The sequence below is a fragment of the Suillus bovinus genome (assembly GCF_016758785.1).
Source record: "Suillus bovinus strain UH-Sbo-P2 chromosome Unknown EDB93scaffold_4, whole genome shotgun sequence".
Lineage (NCBI taxonomy): Eukaryota > Fungi > Basidiomycota > Agaricomycetes > Boletales > Suillaceae > Suillus > Suillus bovinus.
The window spans coordinates 73,828-93,173 of NW_024542060.1; the positions used below are offsets into that span (position 1 = coordinate 73,828).

Below are 19,346 nucleotides of genomic sequence, written 5' to 3' on the forward strand. Positions count from 1 at the left end.
TAGCCAAAGTGAATAAGCCAAAGGCAAGGCTATACCTTAACCTTCATTTCCCTTCTCACATCAATTAGGTCTAAATGTGATTCCCATCTCACATTAGACTTTTTCCGTCAAAACGTATTCAGATCATGAAACTTGGGGAAAACTGGAAATATGGACCATGGTTTGAAACCAAGGTATGGGTTGACTAGTCTGAGGACTAAGCTAGCAGACTTTATCTTTTGAGGGTCACCTAGTATTCATGTCCATGCATGATTCCCACATCATGCAGGACATCGTGTGCAGGCTAAGCCTTGTGCTGAACTTACAGCATACTTCCAGAGTTCCCTCGAGCAAACTGAAGATGTTGTAGGTTGGTGGGGTGTAAGTTTTTGTTATCATTGCAAGTCCATTTGTATCTAACCTAGCTTAATTACCGCAGCATCACCAGTCATTATATCCAACACTTTCGCACATGACCAGGGATTATCTGGCTATCCAGGGTAGTAGTACAGCATCAGAACGGGCTTTCTCGAGTGGTGGGCTAACTGGAACAAAACGACGCAACTGTCTCAAGAAGGATGTGTTTGAGAGTTTGCAGCTGCTAAAGAGTGCATATTGCAATGGTCACATCTCAGCTGCTAGTGATGCTGAACAACATCTAGATTCATTGATTGCTGCACTGCGTGATGAAGATGACAAAGATGACAAAGATGGTAAACTAATGTAGTACAAGTTTACCTGTTTGTTCAACTCTTATTCCTACTATCAAGAATCACATTTTTTGACATTTTTTTGTCTTGGTTTGGTTCTTGGCTTGAACCCTCACTGAACCGGAACCGGACCATTATTGGACCAAACTGATGGTTCGGTCCACAGTTTTGTTTACTGAGAGGACCGAACCATAGGTCCGGTTCTTGGTTCTCTGAATTTCCTAGAGAACTGGACCAAACCGGACTTTTCCATCACTAGACTATATGTACAGATTGCAACCCTCTGTTACAAGCTTGTAAAGAGGGGACTTTGTTGTAAATTTGTGCTGTTTGTACAAGCCTGTATAATTGTGTACAATGACCCCCTAGTTTGCTGATGATAGCTTAGAATATAGAATACTGTAGAGATATGCACTTAGGTTCGATCCGATTTGGGTGTGATCAATTGTTCGAAAGTTTGAAGGAGGGTGTGACGTGTGACATTCTGCGCATAGGTTCATTGTGTGTGATGACCGACTGAGTCTTGGATGGTTACAGCTTCATTAAGCAAACATGTTTCTTTCTTTGTATGAGCACAGAGATGCTTGCGCTCAACCTGGAGACTCAGACACTCACCCCATGGAGCTCCATCTGCAAGTTTACTTCCATTTGGCAACATTGGCACATCTTCTTGCTATGTTGCTGCAGAGTCCTGTTAATGTGGATCCAATGTTTGGTGAGCCACAACCTAGCCTACAATGAGGATGTCATCTGAAACTTTTACACCCCTCCCCCAAGTTCACTTTCTTTATCATGTCCAATCTACATGACTTAGATGTTGCCCCAGCAGCCAAAATTCAAGATATTCTATCTATACCTACACAGTTCTCAATCACTCCTTCCAGCAACCTATCTGTTGCTGCATTTCTTCATCTAGACCTGCCTACAGTGTAAGAAACCAATTCATCAGCTATCAGATTCATCTTTTCCAGAAAGTCCCCGATGCTCCAGCTCCTCATGGGCTTCATCTCACGATCTGTTCTACCTCTTCAAACAGCCTCGTGCCTTCATGATCGTGCTAGTGGTGCACTGCAGAATGGACTTAAATCAGTAATCCACCCTTCATTCCCCAATGACCCACTTCCATTGTGGGTCTTGTCATATTGGGTATCAATGTCATATGCCCTTGAGAATCAGTACAACTGGTGTACATCTTATGACTGGGTCTTAGCTAGATTCAATGTTGTTCCTGCTGATAGACCAGAGTTGGAAATCATCAATGAAGTGCTAGATATCTTAGAGAGCCTTCCCTGGGATACCCCTCTTAAGGGATTTGGTGGTCTGACTGATCTGAGAACCACCAAGCTCCGACTACTGTTAGTATCATCTTCAATTCATGGTTGTGTTTTGGACAGTATGATTGCCATAGTGGTCCAATACATGCAAGCATCTGACGACAAAGATCTCCAGTCAGTTTTCATTGAACCCCTCGACTTTGCAAATATACTTCGTCTCAGTGATAAATGGTAGAAGAACTACAAGACGGACAGTGCTTTCAGTCGCTTTCATACCATAGGGTCTGCATTACACGAAGGTACACTCCAATGTGTTCGTTTTCTCATCAACATTGACAATGTTCATTGGGCTATGATTGAGGTCAATACCATCCATCAGAGTATTTCTTATGCCGATGTAGCGATGGTCGCAGTGTTGGGCTCAAAACCACATATTTTCATACTCACATCAATACCAGAAACATATGCACACATGTCCGACGCACTTTTGCACATATCCGAGCCACTCCGTATTGGATCTGGCACATTGGACCTTCGGACATCGCATCGGCCGATCGCACTTCATGCGCACTTGTCCATCCCGTGTCCTGTCCATCCAAACTAGCCTCACTAGGTGCATAGTTATTCCCGTGCACATTTTCTGACCTTTGTACCACGTTATTACATGTCCACAGCACCTCGTGTCTTATTACATAGGACATCGGACCTGAAATATATCACTACTATCTTCACGATTTACTCTTTACACCGACTTGCTTGGCTGGAGCTAGCCTACTGAAGACATCAATGCCATTCATTGTTGGCTGGGCTATTATGGTTTTTGCCAGATTCAATGAGGCAACCACACTTCTGCATGGCGAACAGCTGGACTCTTTCTTGTGTGGTATTGCAGCCATAAACACAATCAAACATGCACTATTTCATGATCTGTTGTTCACTGATGATTAAGATTTTTCACTCCGCATGGGAGAATTTCTTGATCTTGCTTATGATCATCTTGAGGTATGGATATCTTGTACCAAGGGATGCAAAGTTGAGACTAACCAGTATATTTGATATGCTACAGCTCTCAGATTCTGATGAAACTACTCATATTAAGGTAGTGCTGATGTTGAGATACAAGAAATTCAGCCATCCCCCCCAACTCTGCTCACATGTCCTCCGAAGAATAAACTAAAACTTGACCTCTGTGCCACTGATGCAGATCTTAATACGGTGAAGATGAGGAATCTAAACTGTGGTGAAAGTTGGTGCTAAGCTAAACAAACACAGATAGACCCGGATGCGAGTGAAACATCGACCCAAGGGCAGCTGTCTGGGTAAAGGAAAACCTCTCTTATAAAAAGAGGGACACCAAAATAATAATAGGGTAATAGGACTGTAGGACGCATGAAGTGTGAGGCGAGAACAATGCAAGATGCAGTATATGGACGTGCAAGTGTGAAAGGTGAAATGCAAGATGTGCGACGTGAAGGTAGCGCATGTGAGTGAGAGCAAAATACAGAAGAGCAAGCGAGACTAGAGAGGCAAGGCAAGACAACTAATAACACCCCAACTAAGGTTGGCTGATGCTAGGGCGAAATGCGGACAACTAATGTGTGAGACTTAGATAGTCACTGCAAACAACAAGTAAAATTCTCTAGTATCTAAGGACACAGAGAAAGTGGGCAGAAAATTGACCCAGAATATAAGTAATAGAGGGGTATAAGGAAAATAGCTAAGCACCACTAGGCACACAGGTCCAATGTAACAAGCCAAACAGGCTATAAATAGTATGCGAAGTATGTAACAGGATCTCGGTTATGCGCAAAGCGCAAAGCTGAGCATTAGTGATGGAAAACAATTAAATGAAATGGGAATATGATGGGAAAACACACCAATGGACTTCTAATGACATGGAAAGGACGGACAGACAGGTGTGTGGACAATGTGAGTGCAGATGCACAATGCGAACAAATGCAAGAGGCTGTGCATGAAACCTGCGAAATAAAATATGTGCGCTAAAGCGCTAGAAGTATCCTATGGATTAGAGCTGGAGTTTGTAAGGGAAGTGGGAGAATTCAGAGGGAAGTGTCTGTGGAGACACAAGTCTCTACAATGGGTCTATTCAAATTTTTGCCAAAGGTATCGCATGATGAGCATTTGGCACTTGCCTGGAAGCCTTCTGCTCAGGAGCTCAGGGACCAGGAGCAGGGCTATTACTGGAAAAAGTTTGATATTTTTGAAAAGACTGTGCACAAATGAGAAAGGGCAGCTGAGTGGAAGAGACAACAATGAGCTCATGAAAAGGCTGTCAATCAGGTAAGTTTATTCTCATCATTGTGCTTCATGTCTCACATGGTCTGTTGTCAGAGTGTGACCATAGAATATGTTCTTCATGATAATAACCCCCAACCACCATCAGTTAACATTGCCGAGGCTTTGTGTCCACACCGACAACTGCGAAGGTATGCTTGTAACATGCAGAAACACCACTTGGGCCGAAAGCACAAGCAGGAGGATGTAGATGCTGTGCACGTCAATTGGCAGGGCTCTCTTTTATGGCCGACTATTGAAACAGCTGCCCTTTGTGTTGGCTATAAAATGTCACCAGTTGCAATCGAGTGTGAGCTTAAGCAAATGGATCCCACCCGCTTTTGTGGAATTTCCATACAAGTTATAGGAAGGTGGATAGACAATAGTGGGATGTGCCCAGCATGGCATAGCAATGTCCTTGCCTGCACATGAAGGGGCAACCTTCCATTAAAAACCTTGACACCACCAAGTATCCTTTTGAAGTATCCTGATGTTGTGGATATCATCATTGAAGATCTCTGTGCTCTGCACACAGTCGGTGTGGCATTGGACACAATTCATTGCCATGGTATAATCATTGCTCGTCTCACTGCTTCCTGCTCCAAAATATTTGAGGATGCTGCAAAGAATGGCTCACACATTCAATGCACCAAATCTTGGGTAAAGAAATTTGTAGCTTGTACCCTCAATTGGTCATTTCATTGTGCCACTTATGCTGCACAGAAGACCCCTTCCAATGCCAATCAGCTTTGTCTAGACCAATCTTATCAGTTGACTCTGACTATTTGTGACTGCACAATCTTTTATGCTTTCTTCTACGTCAATATCAACCAGACCAACATTGTGTATCAACCTGCAAATACCACCACATATGAAGAAGTCGGTTCCAATCAAGTCGCACTTATTGGACAGTAGGAAAAATGAGCATTCACTGTGGTTGTTGGTATCTCAGCCTCTGGGGATGCTCTCCCATTCCAAGTCATTTACTGCAGTAAAACTGCACACTCCCTCCCCACGAAAACCACCCCACAATTCAAGGTCACTCAAGGCTTGGGGTTCAAGCTGTGCTTTTCAAATACCGACACCTATTGGTTGACATTCCAACTCATGTGTGACTATGTGGGCGATATTCTAGTTCCTAACTGGACAAGACAAAAGGAGCTTGTTGGTGCTCCAGACAATCAAGAATGTATCCTGCAGCTGGATATTTGGTTCATACAGATCAAGTATTGCTTTGTTCCTCGTGGCTGCACCAGGATTGCACAGCCATGCAATGTTGGTGTCCAGCACCCATTCAAGCTTTCCGTCAAGTGATCCCAACATGCCGATATTGTTGAAGAGTCTTTGTCATTGCTGAAGACAGATGAAGCCACACCTGTCATTCAATTGGACACAAAATTACCCACACTGCGGGATAGATCTTTGTGGTGGCTCATTGATGGTTATCATGCTATCAACAAGCCTAACATGGTTAAACAAGTACATTGTTCACATCATTTTGCTTCAAGTTGCTGACATCAAAACACTCAGGCATTTTTTCAGTGCAAGGCTGGAACAGCATCCAATCTCTCCTTTGAGAGCATGACCAGCCATGAAGCTCTTCATGCACTGCGTGATGTGCAGAAAAATGACACTGTGACTTGGGACCATGTGAAGACTGGTTCAATATAGGGTTGAAACTCCTCAAGTTGATGAAGAAGCTGAGCCGCCCTTTATACATCATGCTGCAGATGTTGAGCTTGATGCTAGTGATGTTTCCATGAATTCTGTTCTACAGCACATTGCACTAGTTGAATTATCGATCCCTGATGGCTACAGCACTGATGGATTGGACAATCTGCTGGCAGACAATGAGTCGGAGAGCTGTGAACGAGCACTAGATGATACAGAGTCTCAATCTACAGCTGTGACCACTGACAGTTTGAAGGAGGTTGATGTTGAGGGTTGCAGCAAGTGCAGACACATTGCAAATACTCAGTACAAGGACTTTTGGCAGCAATAGGACTTTTTTCGTGTTTTTACTGCATGTCACAATATAAGTCCGATGACCTCAATATGGGTGTGACTGTCACACAAAATATATGGTTCAATTCACTGGGCCTGTGATGGTGTGACAAACTTAAGTGCTGTAAGGCGTGCTGAGTTCTGGGAATGCAAGTTTGAGGCTTAGTAATACTGTAGAACAGACAGAAAACGGACAATAATTTGATGGATTTAATATGAAAAGTACATGGCTATATATACAAATATGAGTGGTATCTAAGGGTGGGAAACGTAGTGATAAACAAAGTATATAGATATAAAGGGAAAAGAGTAAAGGTAGAGATAGTAAAATGAAAAGAACAAAGGAAGACAAAAGAAACAAGCGAGAAAGAAGTGCGTACTATGTCACAATGGTTGAGATATTAGTCCTAGTGAGCGTCCAGCGCTAAAGCTGTAGGCTTCCTTACATCCCCCCCCAACTTGAAACATCAACCATCCTTGGTTGATCCCCAAACAAAGGAACTACTTGTCTCCAAAAAGGGTGCCAACCAGATCTGCGGTGTGAATGAACTGCGTGATCTCGAGACTGGAAGTGGAACATGGGTGGTACAGAATGAGTCTAAATGCTGCAAATTTGAGGTTGGACACGGTGCCATCAATTTCTGCAAGTCGGTAAGAACCTCCTTAGGACTGAGAAACAATGAGCATAGGCCCAAAGTACCGAGGTTTGCATTTGGTGTTCAAAGCAGCTTTTAGTACTAAGACTAGTGACCCGGGCTTGAAGTTATAGTCCTGTATCGTGTTGGCATGGCGACGTTCAAAGTCTTTGACTGACGCAACGCAGCTGCGCAACAAGCGGTCATGGGCAAGAGATAAGTCTTCTTCTCGTTTATTGAGCTGCCATGCACAGAGTGCGAGAAGATCGATGGAGGGAATAATGTTGGAAATGTCAGAAAGCATGAATGTTGCCTCAGTGATGTCAAATGGGAGTAAAGGCTCTATGCCATGTGCAAGGAAGAAGGGGGTGTGACCAGTACTTTTGCGAGTGCTTACTCGATTGGCCCAAAAGACATGTGTGGTGAGTGTAGGCCACTTTGTGATGTCACCATCACATGCTTTGATGAGTGAATCCCTGACAGTTCAGTGTGAATGCTCAACGAGTCCATTAGCTTTTGAGTTGTATGCAGAAATCTGAATGTGATTAATGTAATAATTTTTAGAGAGCCATTCTATGGCAGCAATGAACGGGGTATTATTATCGGTGACGATTTCCTCCAAACCTCCCCAGTGGCATAATATTTTTTTGAAGATGAAGGAGCCAATAGTGCGATCAGTTTCGGTTCGTAGCATTCGCTATTCTGGCCAGTTGGAGAGCGAGCAACAAGCCTGGACAATGTAAGTGAAACCATGTGAGGTTGGCATAAACATTGAATCGACGAATGCCTTGTGAAAGAGGGGGGCAGGAACAGTGACAATGAGGGGAATGATGACTTTCTCCACAGATCTGAGCTGGCATTGATGACATTTCTTAGGTACCAGGCGACATCTTTATTGAGCAAAGGCCACCAGAAGCAGTTGGCTATGGTGCAATGAGTAGGGTAGAATCCCTTATGTCCAAGGCGATTGTGTGTGTCTTGCAGGATGTGAGTGTGATCTGGTGCAAATAAAACTAGCTGGTGCCATCCTGCTGAGTCTTTGCGCCAAAGGCGATTGCCACGTATGAAAAATTGGGGAGCTTGCTTCAAGATACAGTTTCATTGGATTTGGAGAGTGCTGGATGGAAGCTGTAGGGTTTTGAGGAAGGTTTTTATGTTGAGGAGTGCATCGTCATGAGTGCGAGAAGCATCATCAGTGGGAATATCAGGATCAGATGTGTGCATGGTTTCTGCAATATGCAGCACTGTAGCTCGGCTCATCACTTCAAGATATCCCTCGTCCAAGTCTTTTGCAACCCATAGTGTGCAACTCAATACTTTGTCAATCCATCTTCCGAAGTTTCGCCCTCTTCATCATTGTCCTCGGGTGTGTCATCTTCGAGACAGACCATCAGGTCCTTGGTGCTTGAGGCCTGGTACATGCTAGAGGGTAAAGTTAAACCTAAGGATACCTGCTATCTAGCGATTCATTGCAGCATTGGGCTGTATGTCTGGGTTGTTTAGCATGCCCTTAATGTACTTAGCGTCTACTTCAATGACGAGTTTCTTGATGCTGATGAGCCAGACTTTGGCAGCTTTGAGAGCACGAAATAGTCCATATAACTTGATTTTGGCCTGAGAGTATCTTGATTCACATTCATTCCACATGATAGAGCCAAATCGCACTGGTCGGTGTTTCCCTTCATTGTCGAGTTGTAGCAGGATCCAGCCGCATGCAAGGTAGGATGAGTCGACAGCAAGGATAACTTCATTAGCCAAGGTGTAGCTGATTGGGCAGATGGTGGAGGAATAAATGATAGCGTGCTTGAGCTCATTCATAGCGTGTTAAGCTTCTTGAGTCCATTCAAAGGGGATGTTGTTGTGGGTGAGATTGGTGAGAGGGTGGGTGATATGTGCATAGTCTTTAATCCAGTTCCGAATGGTGCCAGCAGTCCCTAAAAATCCTCGGACTTTGGTTCAGGATGCACAAGGCGGCCAGTGGTGGATTTTTGAGACTTTGGAGTCGTCAGGAACACGTCCTTCATATGTGCACTTCTGCCCAACTACCATGACTTTGGGGATACAAATAAAGAGCTTCTTTGCTGATACAGTGGCGCCTGCATGTTTGAGGCGGTGAAGAACTCAGTTTGTGTCTACGCAATGCTCCCAGACAAAATGTCAGTATGAGTTTGTTGCTGGGGGAGAGTTCATAAGTGCTGTCAGGAAGTTAGTATTGAGTGCAAGGCCCCAGAACATTGACATCATCTTGAAATTTGGGTGCAATCTCGATCTCGGCCTGCAGAATGAAAGCCATGTCATTTTGAAAGACTGCTGGTGAATCTGTCCAGCCTTGAGGCAAAACTGTGAGATGGAAAGTGCCTAGAGGAGTCTGGAATGTGGTGATGTCGCAGTGATTCTTCTGCAAGAGCTCAATGATTGAAGCCAATGAATAAGTCCATCATCGAATATATGGCTCATCCGACGCACTGTTCTGTGAAGTGCTCCACATAAGGCATGGTGGCTGTGTCCTTGACTGTGATGGAGTTAAGCTGCTGTAAGTCATGAACAATGTGGACGGCTCCGCTTTTCTTTGCCACACAAAACCAGCGAGATTGATATGACAAATTGGATGGTTCATATACTCCTGAAGCTATTTTCAACTGAATCAGCTTGACTACTTCTTCCTCAATGCCTGGTGGAATAGGAGGCTAGCCATGCGCCCATAGGGTGTGTTCAATTTTTGGAATAACAACCGGTGGAAAGTAGTCATCTCGAAATCGTCCCTTCTCTGGTTCTTCCCAGGCAAGTGCCATTTTGTTATTCATCAGGACATGAGCCACTAATTTCCTTTCTTCAGGCCAAAGAAAATGATTCAAAAAGACACCCAGGTCGTCCATTCGGTCCTGTGTGAGATGGCTATCTGGTGTGAATTCAGGAGGTATAGGCTGGAGAGCAGGAAGCGAAATGAGAGGATCTTCTGGGAATCGCCAGACAATATGTGCGTGTGAGGGCATGGTAGTTGCTACTGGCTTGACTTTGTTAGCTACTTTTTTGTAGGCAAATATGTGCCTGATCTCATTGTAATTGAAACAATTCCTTAGCAAATGTTCTGTGAAGGTTGTAGTGGTGAGAGTGGTATGAAAGGGCTGATAAGCAAGTGCTGAGGATAAGGTCTGAGATAAGGAGGGTGTGTTGACCTGAGAATCATGCATAATAGTGTGAGTTGTGCAGAAAGCCGCTGTGGTAGCTGAGAATGAGCCTTGAGGCCATGGTCACGGAGATGTGTGACAGGTTCGTGTGTTGTCAGCGTTGAGAGGGTCGCATATGGTGATGAGGACTTCATCATTGGTTTTGGTTTTTGAGAGCTTGACGAGTCATTGCCATGGCTGCCCAAGAAGGAGCCTGTAAGGTGCGTCAGGTACAACATATGCATGGGCCCATGTCTTGATTCCTGCTATGTCAATCTCCAGCATCTCTAAACATCCCTTCATATCCTGTGATCCTCCGTTAGCTGTTTGCATACACATGTGAATCTGTTCATTCAATGGTGTGTTCGTCTTCCTCCACGTGTCTTCGCAAATCACAACAATTTCTGATCCTTCATCAAGTAAACCCATCTCAGAGTGGACACCATTTATCGTTATGCGGAGCTCTCCTAGTGGGGTAGTGTGTTCAACTTGAGGAGGAAAGTTCAGAGCTGCAGAGATTGTACTTGCTGAGATGGCTATTGAAGGGGTTGCCACTCGTTGAGTGCAGCAGTGATCTACCATTTCATGGCGTAAGTCTGGGCTGATAGCAAGTAAGTCAGATATCGTGAAGTTAGGTACAACCATGTTCAAGATGTTCTGGTAGATGCATTGAATAGCATTGGGTGTCGCTGCTTTGGATTCATAGGTGTAAGCGGGCGTTTTTGCATGGGTTGACAGAGTGTCCAACAGTTTGGGGAGACTTTGACTAGTTGGCAGGATGTTGTCAATGTGTGGGGCGGTTGCTATATTCTGGGGTGGTGCAGAGGCTGTTTTTGGCTTGGAACGGGTGATTGCCAATACCTGCTGTCCTGCATCTTCATCCTTGATGTCCTCAACCATGACTACTACAGCGTGATTCTTGACGACCAGTTCACATTGGAGGAAATAAGTTTCTGAAATGAAAGCAGTGGAGTTTGTGCTGGAGAATGGGTCTTTATTGATGGGAGTAGCTAGATTTGCCCCAGTAGCCAGTGAAGGAGTGGTTGTCATATTGCTAATGTTGTACCACTGATCCACTGCTTGTCAAATAGTTGGGGCCCCGTTGCGATGAATGCGTGATTGATCAGGATAGAAGAGGTAACCATTTCCGCAAATGATGTGTCCCGCTTGTATGTATTCCATAGCTGTTGGGCAGTTCCGAACTAAGTGCGCTGAGCCGCAAAAGAAGCAGTAGTCACCTTGAGATCCATAAGTGCGAGGAGGACTGGATGAGTGTTGTGAAGGTGCCTGGCTGTTTTGATGAGAGTGTGGTGGTGCCCAGGCTTGGGCGGCAACCGGTGCTAGACATACAAGGCAGGTGTAGCATCCCAAGTATGCAATGTCCCCAATGTTGAGGGAGTGCATTCTTTGTGCAATCTCTTCTACTTCATTGATAGTTGACTTGGCAGGGGGGTGTACTGGGGTGTTGAATGCTACTCGCTTAGTCTGTACTTCCCTTTTTACCTCTTTCCTCTCTTCTTTGTCATCTGAGTCCCAGAGTTGTCGAGCAGCAGGTTTGGAGGAGGAGGTAGCAGGGCGAGAGTCCCATATTGAGCGCAACTGGGTGGCAATAGGGTCGTTTAGGTCTGCATCAAAGGCGTCATCTGAGAATACAAACCGTCTAGCCTTGAGTACTTTTTTGAAGTTGGTGGCTTTGGTGCAGGAGTACACTGAGTCCTGGACTTCAAGCCTTCAATCTATGGCTCATTGGGTGGAGGCGGGTAATCCTTGCCAGAAGTATCTGTCATGTTCCTGGGAGGTTATTTTACTGTTTGTTACCAACCAGTGAGCCATCGGGCGAAATTGTCTATAGTACTGTAGCAACTCAGTCTCTGTGGATATGTCACCATCTGCGCTGCTGAGGACTGCCCGTTCCAAGTCTCTAATGGTGTTGTGGACTCCTTTCTCGGCACCTGGGTATTGTTCAAGAATACTTGCTTTGAGAGTCGTAAAGTTCTTGCTTTCATATCCAGCGAGCGTGACCCAGAAGCGTTTCATGGCTTGATTTACGTATCTGATGAGCAACTTGCATTGTTCTGCATTTGTAAGTCTATATGCTTGTGCTAATTCTTCAAAGAGTTCAAAGAAATCTAGAGGGTCAGAGGTTTCACCGCTAAACAATGGGGCTTTGTTAGACGTAGGTGCTGGAATGGCATTGATTCCTTTGGGTGTGGTGGAAATGGCTGAAGTTGGTTGTAATGTGATGATGCGTGTAGGTGATGCTGGAGGAGTGGCTGATGATTGAGTAGGAGTGGCTGCAGTTCTAAGGGCGAATGATCAATCAGTGAACTCTAGGTTGGGGATAAAGGTCGTGAGTTTGATTTGTGGAGTAAGGCTCGACACACTGCTGATAGGCGTTAGAGGGGATACTAGATGTAATGCAGGTTGTTTTCCTTTGATACTGATGTGGTGGTGGATTGGTGAATGAAACACAAGTTCCAGAGATTCTGCAGGGTCCTTGTCTTTAGTAACGGAACAGGTGGTGTGTTTTTTAGCTGTAATGGGAATGCAAGAGCGTCTTGGTGCCAGATTAGATGCTTGAGTAGCATTTTCGGTGGTGAGCTGTGCGTTGGGATGAATATACTTTGAAATTGTTGGAGTGGTGAGGTCTGATGGTTGTGTAGAGTTTTTGATTGATTTTGATTCCCCTCGTGGTGGGCTCCAATATGTAAGGTGTGCTGAGTTCTGGGAATGCAAGTTTGAGGCTTAGTGATACTGTAGAACAGACGGAAAATGGACGATAATTTGATGGATTTAATATGAAAAGTACATGGCTATATATACAAATATGAGTGGCAAGGCAGGGGAGTGGCATCTAAGGGTGGAAAATGTAGTGATAAACAAAGTATATAGACATAAAGGGAAAAGAGTAAAGGTAGAGATAGTGAAATGAAAAGGACAAAGGAAGACAAAAGAAACAAGCAAGAAAGGAGCGCGTACTATGTCACAATGGTTGAGATGTTAGTCCTAGCAAGTGTCCAGCGCTGAAGCTGTAGGCTTCCTTACAGTGCGTATCTCTACAGTAGCACTATGGCACTAGATTAAATTACAGTGTGCGAATTTTGACTACAGTGACTACAAGCACCTCCTGTAGCTCTATACAGTCCTTATTTCAGCTACATATCACTACAGTGACTATGTAGCACTATGTAGTTGTCACTAGGACTACACTGATATTTGTTTTTTCTTGATGGAGATCTAGGCAAGCAAACATGAGATAAAAATGAGATGGAAGATGCGTGTTGGCAAAACACCCTCATACCATACGCGTCTGCTCATTTAGTAAGCACTTGTTTGAGTAAAATGTTTGCAGGCTCAGATAGAGCTCACATCAGTGAACTGATGAGACCTTGATATTGTAGCCATGCGAATTATAGAAGGATATAATTCTGCTCCTGCTAAATATAATCATATATATGGATAAAAATTTGCATTGTAGTTACATAGTCATCAATGCCCGCAAATTCAGAGTAACATGAGCAGTGCACAAAAATGTGATGACATTGCTGTATTACAGCCAACGAGGGGTGGTAGCATATCAGTGGCAATCATTTTGAGCATTGTCATTTTGTCTTACTTTTGCTTTGCATCATACCTGATTTGTGTTTCAATTTAAGAAGACCTTTCCATATGATCTGCCTTTGGGACCAGTCAACAAACCTAAAATAGCATTAGACTTGGTGAAAAGATTATGAATGCTGCTATTCTAGCAGGCCAGCACAACCCTTTGGACTGTTTTGAAGCTGATCAAGCTTTTTCAGGGCCTTTCTAAGCCAACTGTTAATACACAGCCACAAAGTTGAGAATTAAATGCATTTTGCCAGTCATGGTTGATAGAATTGAGTTTTAAAGAATTGTGATCATGATCGAGCCTTTGATTCTCCACCTTCCCATTCACAAACAGTGCCGCAGTGTCATGTCTAATCTTAATAAAAAATTACAGGGCACACAAAGTTGCCATGAGTGTGAGTGCGCACAGGTCTGACTTGAGTACATGATGATATATCATGGTCACCATCCAGAGGTTGTCTGAAAACAGAGTCTGGCACATACTGAGCTTTAAAGATCATGAATTAGAAATACACATGTTCATCATCGGCTTCTATGTCCCAGTCACCTGCGGCATTGTCTACCTTGTCGTCTTCATCAAGTTGACTTGTGTCTTCATCTTCGTCTTGATCCTGATTGGTGTTCAAGTCTTCTTCCCCATCATTATTACCTTCCCCCTCGGCTACGTTGTCATCATTGCCACTACCCTGCTCTCTTTCATCATCATAACACGGAATATGGCTTTCCCAGTCCTTGCTGTAAACAGTCTCATCTTCCTCTGACACTAGGCCATCCCTAGGTCCCTCGTCCGCGCAAGCCCTAGTGATCTCCTGCAAGAACTTAGGATGCCCAATGCCATGGTATGTGTACCACATGAACATGTCTCTGTCCACGAATCTAAGTGGTCCGTATTTTGAGTAAGGACAACAGGATGGTAGGCTATACTTACATGCTAATGTAGTAAGCTTTCCAGTCATCTAATTCGCTGCACTGACATGCAAATGACTTTCCATGGTGAAGGGAGGTGATTCCACAGCCAGAGGCAGAATCTGGGATCAGGTGCATACCCCGGATGACCTGACCAGGATCAAGAAAACTGAAAGCATCACAGTCAGATTCCTCGATGAATGCAACCTTCAGAAGCCAAGCGCAGCTCAACCCTGATCGATGGTTGCTCAAAGGTGCCAACCATCTCACAAAAAGAACCTCAATGTGATGTTCTTTAACTCGACCTTCAATATTTAGCCATGCATTCATGTGATAAACGCCCAGAACTTGGGCATACCAGTATAGCTGCTGAGGCTTTGTTTCACCAGATAACACCATGACATTACAGTGAGTCCAAGGATTGATGGTGTCATACTCCCATCTAAGATCGTAAGTCATGTAATGGACCTATGAGGTGATTAATAGTAAACCAGCAAATATCACTGGTAACTCTAAGGTGGTGAAAGAAGCACAGGTAACATCCCAGAACTTGCATAACTGAGTAAAGAGGTGCTTGAAGGTCTTATCCAAAGTGGACAAAGTTGTTTCTGAATGCATCCTGAGTTTTGCAAGAGCATGCCATTGGGCAAATCTATACAAAAGTGATTGTATGACTGCATTGTGTTCCTCTGGGAATAGCCCTTCGAACACCGGCATAATGCACTGAGATAGAAGTCGACTAAATATGTAAATACATGGCAACGAATGAAGAGGACAAACCTGTAAAATATCATCAAAGTCCCTTGCTGCGAGCCATTTCATTTCCAAGGTATTATTGGCGAATAGCCGGTCACCATTTGGGAGTGCGTAGAGCAGATGCATGAGATGGGTGAACAGCGCTTTCCATGTGCCTAGCTCAATTTCGTGCATGAAATTGACAATGAGCATGCAAAAAGTGTCAAATCCAAGGGGTCCAAGTTTTTCTGCAAACACATTCTAGCCAAATGTCAGGTACTAACGAAGGCAATTGATTCCAAAGGCACTTACTATGGTAGGGAGCCATGACCCTTCTCCAAGCATTGCCTTCACCTTTGAGCCATTGACAGTATGTCCCAACCCGTAGACGAATCCATGGGCTTTTGCCACACTGTCCAGATAGTAAGTCCTGAGGTTAGATATCTGACCTTCTATATCCTTGAATAGGCCCATGAGATCAAATAAAGCTTTTGGCATGGACACGGACAAGAGCCCATGTCCTTTATTGTGGCTATCAAAACCCTGGAAAGTTGATTTGTATTTAAACAATGAAATGAAAAAGAGTGCACTTTTCTGGATAGTCAGTGGAGTAAGTGAATATGCATGGAAATACCCTCCTTAATATACCATCGGGACACTGGAGTACAATCCCATGACGGTATGCTTCAAGGAAGTTGGTATCTAATAGATGTTTCCAACATGAGTGGAACAAGTCCTGCTGACAATGTGTGTGAAGGGCTGACATGCCACTTTTTGATATCCGGGGTAAGCTGGCTATGACATCTTTGACGCTATCTGGAAGCTAAAAATATAATGTGAGAGATGTACAACACTGGAGGTTGTTAACCTACCAAGGGTAAAAATCCGACCAGATAGCACACACCAGATTTGGGTGCTGAGCGCACATACTTGGTTAAATTTCTGAAGTAGAGATAAAGGGGCCAAGCCTTGGCCATTCTGAAGTTCGCAAGATGAGTCGCATCAGAAAAAAACATAAGTACAGTGATGATGTATTCGAGTGAGCAGCCGGGTTCCCTTGGCTGCCTCTGCAGGTCATCCTGGACTGCTAACCAGGAGTCAGAGGTATAGAGCTCATCGAATATGTATTCTTGATGGCTGTCCAAAGGATCTTTCCAAAGGCACTGGAAGGGCAGAAGGTGGAACACATTGCCCTGGATGTCAGCAAATGCAGAACACATCACTCCTACGAGTGGCCTATAATGAAACCCCGGAATGTTGAATGGCCTGAATGGCTCGTCCTTGGACTTCGTAGGTATGTCAAGGGTGATACCTGTCTCTAACCAGTCATCTGGAAAGGTAACGGTCCTCTTTCCACTGTTGTTGTCCCAAGCGTGCAAGCTCTTCTTGAGCGAAAACCCATCCAAGTCCCTTGGATCAAAGTCGTTCGCCTGGATCACATCTTTAACGAGCCGTGATACTTCACCCTCTGACTTATGATGACTGCCAGAGTTCATTCACGCCATAAGGCGGTAGACAGTCATGTTAGGGAAGGGATGTGGTTATCTGGGAGATGATTCGGTTTCACTGTCATACTTAGTTCTTGGACTCGAAGTAGCTAGCAATGAAGAAGGAATGTTTTTATCAGGCTCATATGAGGGGCACCAAGGATATTGTTGACAGAGTCTGATTGTGTTGAAAGTGGTTTGAAGAGAATCATGCAGAGTCAAAAGGACTCTTCAAATCCTGCTGCAAGGTGCACTCTGAGTCTCCGTCACAGAGGACAGACCATTCCCAAAAGAATCTGAGGAGTTGGTGTCTTCATTGGGGGGTAGAAGATCGTGGAAGTCTCTTGGGACTGGCCTAAGCTTGTGTTCCAAAGGGTGTTGACCTGTGACTGCTAGTGATTAATGAGTGCTACGATAACAGGTACAAAGGTGCACACCTGGGGCGTCATTGTCTCACTAGTCAGTATCCTCCTGGGCCATTGCAATATTCAAGATGTAGGAGTCGAAGACTGATGAATAAGTCAGCATACTGGCATGAGCAGTGTTGGCTGGATTAATAGGTTAATGTAGGATGTCAAACACCCTAGGTTCACAATGGGTGATAGGTTTCAGACAGCCTTTCTTGGTAAATCTGATTGGTCCAAGCTAGCATGGGTCAGAAAATAGTAAGTAACATGAGAATATTAGAGCAACCTACAAGATTAGTGACTCACCCTAGGAGCACCACTACTACGAGTTGTGAGTTGTAGAGACCTTTAAAAAGTTTGAGCAGACTCCTGTGCCTGGTTCCTCCTTCTCTCGGCAGCTAATGTGCTTTCCTTGTGGTAATGCTTGCAGGTCAAACAATGCCTGCTAAGTCCATGAAAATCTGTATCTCTCTCCCAAGAGCAATGTGGTGCACCACAGGACACCATTAACAGGATGAAGATGATAAACAAAATCCAATATAGTCGCAAAAGATGCATTGCCCTTCAGTGAAAGTTGTGCTCATAGGTAAGGAAAGTACTAGTGCTTTGGTAGTGTTATCCAATATATATCATACACTACAAACTTATTATGTCTTGTTAGGCAATGCCATATATATCATCATATGATGTCAAGCTACATAGCAGCTAGTTGAAAGAATACAATATAAGATTTGAATTTTTGAATGCAGAGCAGTCAACAGCGAGATATATGTAGTACTGTACTTTAGGTGACATCATGGTCATAATCCCAAGGACAAGATAAGTGAATTGGTAAGATAAAATAATGAGAAACTAAGAAGTCACAGGAAGATACAATGATCTCAAATCACCCCTATGCCACCCATCCCACAGGTTTGTACTCCGGCATGAGACAACTTGCCTTTGTAACTCTCTGTGCCCATGCATCTTCCTCACGCTTCAAGAGTAACAGGAGTTGAGTGTACTAGCGGACGTGAGTCCGCGCCGCAAGATAGCTTGAATACACGCTGTCAATGCTTAACTTGGTGAATAATGTATCCTGCTCATCATCTTCTATGTTGATTCTGTCAAGCACCATCTAAAATAAACTCAGAGCTCGCTGCTAAGCGAAACCATGAGATTCTTGTACCATATATGTATGCATCCCTTGTTTTCACTCAGCACTTTCGATGTTTGAAAATTGAACATGGACTTCAGAAAAGTCATCACTGCTGACATGACTCGGAAAAGAATCTTGGGCGCTTTGGGGTGATAATGATGGCATTGATGATGGCATTTTGATAAGTCTAAGTAGAAAAACTTCAATCAACATCTATTTAAATATTTAAATGAGAATTTGATCAGAGCATTTGGTGTTTTAAAATTCCACTCACAAATGCAATTGACAGTCAATTATCCTGCTGCTGCTGTCTGGGGTCATGTCCTTCTCAGTTGGGTATTGCGTGATATGGTAACAGTGGCAACTTGCATGAACCTACTAAGTTTCTTTTCTGTACATTGTGGAATGAGAATTGAATGCATCATGAGGAAGGTCAACATTGAGCTCAGTTTTGAGCACATATAGAGCCTCTAATGAACTGAGGGAGCCAAGGCTGAGGAATTTGAAGTCAGAATGATCTTGTAGTCAGGAGGCTGAGTACCTATGCAAAGATATGATCTCATGCGGATCTGTATGTCATCTTCAGACACCATAGTTTCCAGTGAAGATGGGCTGAAATTACCAGAGTTACTTTTCTGCACATTACCTGCACTTTGTGTACTGGTTAAATTGGTTCAATTTCGTATCTGTGCAGGGGCAAAGCCTGTTGCACTTACAATGCTAGAGCAAGACCACCCATGTGCACACACTTAGATTGAATGTCTTTCAACACAACAAGGCTCTTGGTCTTGGACAGCATAAACTTGGCAAGAACGATGTTCTCAAAGGACATCCACAACCCATGATAATGAAGAGCGCACAATATTTGTTGTGATCAATGAACTCGGAGAGCATCTGAAATGACTTTGCATTGCTGTAGAGATAAGCATAGCCAATATTGCCTTGCGTATTTGCTAGGAATACAATGAAGTGGAGGAGGGTGTCAGCGAAGATGAGATAG

At 44.0% G+C, this 19,346-nt stretch overlaps 5 protein-coding genes across 5 annotated transcripts; 2 read left to right on the plus strand and 3 right to left on the minus strand.

Moving 5' to 3' along the window:
* Window positions 1–1,481: 1,481 nt before the first annotated feature.
* EDB93DRAFT_1245770 (uncharacterized protein) lies at window positions 1,482–2,198 on the plus strand (the record flags this gene model as incomplete). Its single annotated transcript, XM_041452347.1, has 2 exons — window positions 1,482–1,618; window positions 1,661–2,198. The coding sequence occupies 2 exons, from the start codon at window positions 1,482–1,484 to the stop codon at window positions 2,196–2,198; spliced, it is 675 nt and encodes a 224-aa protein (XP_041312275.1).
* A 3,374-nt stretch (window positions 2,199–5,572) lies between these two features.
* On the plus strand, window positions 5,573–5,929 carry EDB93DRAFT_1076614 (uncharacterized protein; the record flags this gene model as incomplete). The annotated part of the gene is made up of 2 exons (XM_041445252.1): window positions 5,573–5,737; window positions 5,789–5,929. Coding segments are annotated over 2 exons (306 nt in total), but the record flags the coding sequence as incomplete, so codon positions are not given.
* An 8,367-nt stretch (window positions 5,930–14,296) lies between these two features.
* On the minus strand, window positions 14,297–15,047 carry EDB93DRAFT_1058038 (uncharacterized protein; the record flags this gene model as incomplete). Its single annotated transcript, XM_041444777.1, has 2 exons — window positions 14,297–14,549; window positions 14,602–15,047. Coding segments are annotated over 2 exons (699 nt in total), but the record flags the coding sequence as incomplete, so codon positions are not given.
* Window positions 15,048–15,356: 309 nt separating this feature from the next.
* EDB93DRAFT_1061424 (uncharacterized protein) lies at window positions 15,357–15,707 on the minus strand (the record flags this gene model as incomplete). Its single annotated transcript, XM_041444833.1, has 2 exons — window positions 15,357–15,575; window positions 15,627–15,707. Coding segments are annotated over 2 exons (300 nt in total), but the record flags the coding sequence as incomplete, so codon positions are not given.
* Window positions 15,708–16,177: 470 nt separating this feature from the next.
* Window positions 16,178–16,810, minus strand: EDB93DRAFT_1076593 (uncharacterized protein; the record flags this gene model as incomplete). Its single annotated transcript, XM_041445250.1, has 1 exon — window positions 16,178–16,810. One exon carries the CDS (start codon window positions 16,808–16,810, stop codon window positions 16,178–16,180), a length of 633 nt encoding a protein of 210 aa, XP_041312279.1.
* Window positions 16,811–19,346: the final 2,536 nt, after the last annotated feature.